Raw genomic sequence first — 3594 nt, 5'->3', positions numbered from 1 at the left:
TCCTGCTGGGATGAAGGAGTCTAAACCTGCACACTCCAGGTCCTGCTTCGGCTTCTAGCCAGCATGGATCCTAAGGAAACCTCTCTCCTCCTGACACACTGGTCCTGGTCCCTGTCTGAGGCTGGATGGAGCAGGGCCAAAGCTAGGAAGACACACTTGTCCTCTGGCTCAGCTCCAGTCAGCAGCCACTTGGTGTGGGGGAAGGACAACATAGGATGAGTATGAATCAGGATTGCCACTGGATAGGAGAGAGATGGGATTAAAAACAAACAGGAGGCTTTGGAAAAGCAGGAAAATGACTCCAGAGGCAGCAGAAGGTATGTTAGTATCCCTGCCAAGGCTTCCAAGAGGTCCTTCCCACCCCTCTCCCACCAGGCACTGTACGTACTGGTCTTCCAGGCATCCGGAGCCTGCAGGTCAGATGTCTTCACTGCCCAGGAGGCAAAGGCACAGAAGACAAGGCACATGTCTTTGTGGGTTGGTGCCCTCAGATCCTCTGATCCTGCCAGAAGAAGAGCACGAGGTTTGGGGTTTTATGCTACCTCCTCTGCCACAGCTCCAGTCCCTCTGGGACAGCAAGTTCCTTGTGCTCCCAGAGATCACACCTTTGTCACACATTTTTCCCTCCCAGAAGATGTTCTTGCATCATTGGTCAAGCCAAATGTGTCTATTTTGGACTAAGTTATGGTTCCTAAGGTGAGGGACACATTTCTCACCCTTCTGAGTTCTATACTTTGTTGAGACCCTGAGACAAATGTCTGTTAATGCCACCCCAGGACCTCTGACTGCCTCACACCTCCCTGTGCATCTTCCCAACACACTGTGGTGGTTAGAAGTGGATCTAGGGGGTAGATTTAGGAGAGAATTATTCCTGTATCTACAGGAAGGTCCCTCTGGGCAAGGACCTCCTCCTGCCAGACAGTGTCACACACAGCTCTAGGACAACAGGTATAACCTCAAGAAACACCAGTGCTCAGCATCTCTCCCTGCATCCCACCCCACTCCCACCTCCTGCTGCATCCAGGGATTAAGACATCCTTAGGTGCTCTGCATTTCCCTCCCTGCAGGAGTTGCAGCCTGGCACAACTCTCAGATCTGTTGTAAGAGGAGGTTCATTTTGCTCCTGTGTTTATTTGATCAGGGGGTTAATTAAAACTGGCTTCTTAATTAGCTACAGCATGGCAAAGGGGCTTTTTTTTTCCACACAAACAGACTGGGAGCTCTATTTTCAGGCAGCCTTTGGGATGACTCAGGCATTGTTTGGGTTTAATATTAACTATGGCTCTAAGCATCATATAAGCTTTAAGATAAATACACTGTCTGTCCTCCTGGGTCAAACTTCTCTCCCTTTATTCCTCTTTCTCTTAACTGCCTCCAGAAACAGCCAACATTCAGGTGACCTCTGAGGTCTCTGGAGGGTGTTTTTCATATCAGAGTGTTTGGAAGTCCCATATTCCCTGTCCATGCTCCAGTGCTGGGAGCCAGCCTGTGGGACCTGGCCAGCAGCACTCCCTTGGCACAGGGACAGCAGGAGCATCCCAAGAGAGAGCCAATGTGACACAGCATGGGACACATCCCTCCAGGGGAAAATATGCTTTACCTCTCAGTGCAAGGGCCATGTCTGCACCTTCTGGCCACCCTTGGCCTGTTCCCAGCGGAGCCAGAGGGATGAGGGCGAGTTCTTCTCCGGATCTTCTCGGCACCAGAGCCTGGGAGGAGGATGGGGCTTGGCCTCTGACCAGGTGTATCTGTCTTTGCAGAAGGGACTTCAGAGCCCTCACAGCTTTCTTCACCTCACAGGCTGGAGTGACTGAGAAAATCCCCCTCCAGCCCGTCCTGTTCCCAGGTGTTTCTGGGAAGACGTGTTCATACACCTCAGGGACTGAGATAATGACAGAGTCCTTGACTGGAGCTGAGCTGGGATCCTCATTCTGCAGCCCAGTGTGGTCCAAGCTGCTAAACTTCTTTCTTTTCCTGTCTTTCCCCTTGGTTTTTTTCCTTTTTCCTTCTGGTTCATTGAAAAAATACTCATACAGTTCAGGCAAGGACATATCCCTTTCCATGGGTGATTTCCTCCCCTCCATCATTCCCTCTTCTTCCTCTTGGGAATCACAGAAAAAGTAGTCATACATCTCAGGCCAAGTCACATCCAGGGTGTTTGGCCTTGCAGAAGCTCCATCTGAAAAGCATGGGGAGCTCTGTTCCCTTGGGATCTCAGCTGCAGGTTCCCAAGGGATCTCAGCTGCAGGTTCCCAAGGGATCTCAGCTGCAGGTTTCCTGGAGATCCCAGCTGCAGATTCCCAAGGGATCTCAACTGCAGGCTTCCTGGAGATCTCAAGTGCAGGTTCCCAAGGGATCTCAACTGCAGGAACCCTGGGGAACCCAGCTGCAGGAATGACAGAGGTCTCTGCAGGCTTCCTGGGGGCCTCAACTGCAGGAATTCCAGGGATTTCAACTGCAGGAACTCCAGGTATCTCAACTGCAGGGACTCTAGGGATCTCAGCTGCAGGTTTCCTGGGGATCTCAACTGCAGGAATTCCAGGGATTTCAACTGCAGGAACTCCAGGGATGTCAGCTGCAGACTTCCTGGGGATTTCAACTGCAGGAACTCCAGGGATCTCAGTTGCAGGCTTTCTGGGCATCTCAGCTGTGGCAACCCCAGGGATCTCAGTTGCAGGAACCCTAGGGATCTCAGTTGCAGGAACCTCAGGGATCTCAGCTGCAGGCTTCCTGGGAATCTCAACTGTAGGTTTTCTGGGCATCTCAGTTGCAAGAACCCCAGAGATCTCAGCTGCAGGGTCCACACAAGCTCCCCCAGCAGCATCTCCTCCAAAAGCCACCACACTCTTGGGATGGAGAGGTTTCTCCAGCCTCTCCTGGCATGTCTCTCCTGAAGGTGCTGTGGCTCCGTTGGCAGGGACCACTGGTACACTGTCACATACACCCAAGCCACCAGCCTGCCCTGGCTTTGAGTGCTTGGTGGCCTTTGTCTTCCCTGGGGACTGTGCTCCTGGTTCCTTCACCTTCTGCCTCGGGGGAGCACTCAGGGCTGGTTCACCCTCATCCACACCAGGGCTGGACACTGACCGCTTGCTCTCCCCTCCTTCCTCGCTCCCCAACCTCACCAGAGCTGCCTTGGCTGCTTTCTCCTTAACTTTGCACTTACGCGAGGACATTGGTGAGCTCAAAGGTGCCTTCAGGGGCGCTACAGCCCCCTGAGCTCCCCCAGGCTCCTTGTCCCCCTCGGCGGCGCTGGCTCCGCGCTGCTTTCGGCTCTTCTTCTGCTGTGCTGGCACCTTGGGCCTCACCACACTTGGGGATCCAGCTGGGGAGCTCAGCTCTGTGCCTGCTCTCTCCCCACTCACCTCCTCCTGTGCCAGGCAGCCAGGAGCTCTGGGTGCAGCCCCCAGGGCTGGGCTCGGAGGGTCCCGCAGGGGTCCCTGAACTTTGGGCTCAGCTTGGGAAGCACTGGGAGGACTTTTCTTGGCTGAGCCCTCTGGAGAGGCAGCTGGTGAACCCTGCAGTGGAGCTCCTGGCTGTGCCACATCACGAGGCTGTCCACCTCCTGCATCCCCTCCTTGCTCAGGGGCTGGA

At 54.2% G+C, this 3594-nt stretch overlaps 1 protein-coding gene across 1 annotated transcript in view; it reads right to left on the bottom strand.

Moving 5' to 3' along the window:
- Window positions 1-3594, bottom strand: part of LOC103797353 (PGC-1 and ERR-induced regulator in muscle protein 1-like) — a 5702-nt gene that overhangs the window by 1567 nt on the left and 541 nt on the right. The window contains exon 2 of the mRNA XM_009069564.1: window positions 389-502. Within this exon, the coding sequence (XP_009067812.1) occupies window positions 389-502 (114 nt within the window). The remainder of the gene's footprint in view (window positions 1-388; window positions 503-3594) is intronic.

Source organism: Acanthisitta chloris, unplaced genomic scaffold, assembly GCF_000695815.1.
Source record: "Acanthisitta chloris isolate BGI_N310 unplaced genomic scaffold, ASM69581v1 scaffold5482, whole genome shotgun sequence".
In the NCBI taxonomy this organism is placed as follows: Eukaryota; Metazoa; Chordata; class Aves; order Passeriformes; family Acanthisittidae; genus Acanthisitta; species Acanthisitta chloris.
This window is presented reverse-complemented; position numbering and strand designations above follow the sequence as displayed.